Raw genomic sequence first — 2500 nt, forward strand, 5'->3', positions numbered from 1 at the left:
GTGAGAGTGTGTGTGTGTGTGAGAGTGTGAGTGTGTGTGTGTGTGTGAGAGAGTGAGTGTGTGTGTGTGTGTGTGAGTGTGTGAGAGTGTGTGTGTGAGTGTGTGTGTGTGAGTGTGTGTGTGTGAGTGTGTGTGTGAGAGTGTGTGTGTGTGTGTGAGAGTGTGAGTGTGTGTGAGAGAGTGAGTGTGTGTGTGTGTGTGAGTGTGTACTAACTTGACAGCGTTCGTGTCCAGGCAGGCATACAGGTAGTACAGACACTTCATCTTCTCCTCCGTGTCGAGGCTGTGAGGCACCATGAACTGGGCAAAGATCTTCTCTACCAGCAACCTGGGGAGGGGGGGAGGAGAGGGGGGGGGAGGAGAGGGGGGGGGAGGAGAGGGGTGGGGGGGGGGAGGAGAGGGGGGGGGAGGAGAGAGAAAGAGAGGGAAGGAGGGGGAGAGAGAGGGAGAGAGAGGATAGGAGAGAGGGGGAAGGAGGGGGAGAGAGAGGGAGAGAGAGGATAGGAGAGAGGGGGGAGAGAGAGAGAGAGGGAAGGAGGGGGAGAGAGAGGGAAGGAGGGGGAGAGAGAGAGGTAAGGAGAGAGGGGGGAGAGAGAGAGAGGGAAGGAGAGAGGGGGGAGAGAGAGAGAGAGAGGGATGGAGAGAGAAAGAGAGGGAAGGAGAGAGGGGGGGAGAAAGAGAAATAGAGGGAAGGAGGGGGAGAGAGAGGTAAGGAGGGGGAGAGAGAGAGAGGTAAGGAGGGGGAGAGAGAGAGAGGTAAGGAGGGGGAGAGAGAGAGGTAAGGAGGGGGAGAGAGAGAGGTAAGGAGGGGGAGAGAGAGAGGTAAGGAGGGGGAGAGAGAGAGGTAAGGAGGGGGAGAGAGAGAGGTAAGGAGGGGGAGAGAGAGAGAGGTAAGGAGGGGGAGAGAGAGAGAGGTAAGGAGGGGGAGAGAGAGAGAGGTAAGGAGGGGGAGAGAGAGAAGTAAGGAGGGGGAGAGAGAGAGAGAGGGAAGGAGGGGGAGAGAGAGAGAGGTAAGGAGGGGGAGAGAGAGAAGTAAGGAGGGGGAGAGAGAGAGAGAGGGAAGGAGGGGGAGAGAGAGGGAAGGAGGGGGGGAGAGAGAGAGGTAAGGAGGGGGAGAGAGAGAAGTAAGGAGGGGGAGAGAGAGAGAGAGGGAAGGAGGGGGGGAGAGAGAGAGAGGTAAGGAGGGGGAGAGAGAGAGGTAAGGAGGGGGAGAGAGAGAGAAGTAAGGAGGGGGAGAGAGAGAGGTAAGGAGGGGGAGAGAGAGGATAGGAGAGAGGGGGAAGGAGGGGGAGAGAGAGAGGTAAGGAGGGGGAGAGAGAGAGAGGTAAGGAGGGGGAGAGAGAGAGGTAAGGAGGGGGAGAGAGAGAGAGGTAAGGAGGGGGAGAGAGAGAGAAGTAAGGAGGGGGAGAGAGAGGTAAGGAGGGGGAGGGAGAGGATAGGAGAGAGGGGGAAGGAGGGGGAGAGAGAGAGGTAAGGAGGGGGAGAGAGAGAGAGGTAAGGAGGGGGAGAGAGAGAGGTAAGGAGGGGGAGAGAGAGAGAGGTAAGGAGGGGGAGAGAGAGAGAAGTAAGGAGGGGGAGAGAGAGAGGTAAGGAGGGGGAGAGAGAGGATAGGAGAGAGGGGGAAGGAGGGGGAGAGAGAGAGGTAAGGAGGGGGAGAGAGAGAGAGGTAAGGAGGGGGAGAGAGAGAGAGGGAAGGAGGGGGAGAGAGAGAGAGGGAAGGAGGGGGAGAGAGAGGGAAGGAGAGAGGGGAAGGAGGGGGAGAGAGAGAGAGGGAAGGAGGGGGAGAGAGAGGGAAGGAGAGGGGAAGGAGGGGGAGAGAGAGAGGTAAGGAGGGGGAGAGAGAGGGAAGGAGGGAGAGAGAGAGAGAGGTAAGGAGAGAGAGAGAGAGGGGAAGGAGGGGGAGAGAGAGAGGTAAGGAGGGGGAGAGAGAGGGAAGGAGGGAGAGAGAGAGAGAGGTAAGGAGAGAGAGAGAGAGGGAAGGAGAGAGGGGAAGGAGGGGGAGAGAGAGGGAAGGAGGGGGGGAGAGAGAGAGAGGGAAGGAGGGAGAGAGAGAGAGAGAAGGAGAGAGAGGATAGGAGAGAGAGAGAGGTAAGGAGAGAGGGGGAGAGAGGGAAGGAGAGAGAGGATAGGAGAGAGAGAGAGAGGTAAGGAGAGAGGGGGAGAGAGGGAAGGAGAGAGAGGATAGGAGAGAGAGAGAGAGGTAAGGAGAGAGGGGGAGAGAGGGAAGGAGAGAGAGGATAGGAGAGAGAGAGAGGTAAGGAGAGAGAGGGAAGGAGAGAGAGAGGAGAGAGAGGATAGGAGAGAGAGAGAGAGGTAAGGAGAGAGGTAAGGAGAGAGAGGATAGGAGAGAGAGGATAGGAGAGAGAGGATAGGAGAGAGAGGATAGGAGAGAGAGGATAGGAGAGAGAGGATAGGAGAGAGAGGATAGGAGAGAGAGGATAGGAGAGAGAGGATAGGAGAGAGAGGATAGGAGAGAGAGGATAGGAGAGAGAGGATAGGA

The 2500-nt window shown here is 57.7% G+C and overlaps 1 protein-coding gene across 1 annotated transcript in view; it reads right to left on the bottom strand.

The window, feature by feature from the left end:
- LOC308153180 (sister chromatid cohesion protein PDS5 homolog A) overlaps positions 1–2500 on the bottom strand; it is a gene marked incomplete at its 3' end in the record, with an annotated part of 41867 nt that overhangs the window by 1569 nt on the left and 37798 nt on the right. The window contains exon 13 of the mRNA XM_080526266.1: positions 215–328. Within this exon, the coding sequence (XP_080382392.1) occupies positions 215–328 (114 nt within the window). The remainder of the gene's footprint in view (positions 1–214; positions 329–2500) is intronic.

The sequence above is a fragment of the Nansenia antarctica genome (assembly GCF_963989245.1).
Source record: "Nansenia antarctica genome assembly, chromosome: 3".
NCBI lineage: Eukaryota > Metazoa > Chordata > Actinopteri > Argentiniformes > Microstomatidae > Nansenia > Nansenia antarctica.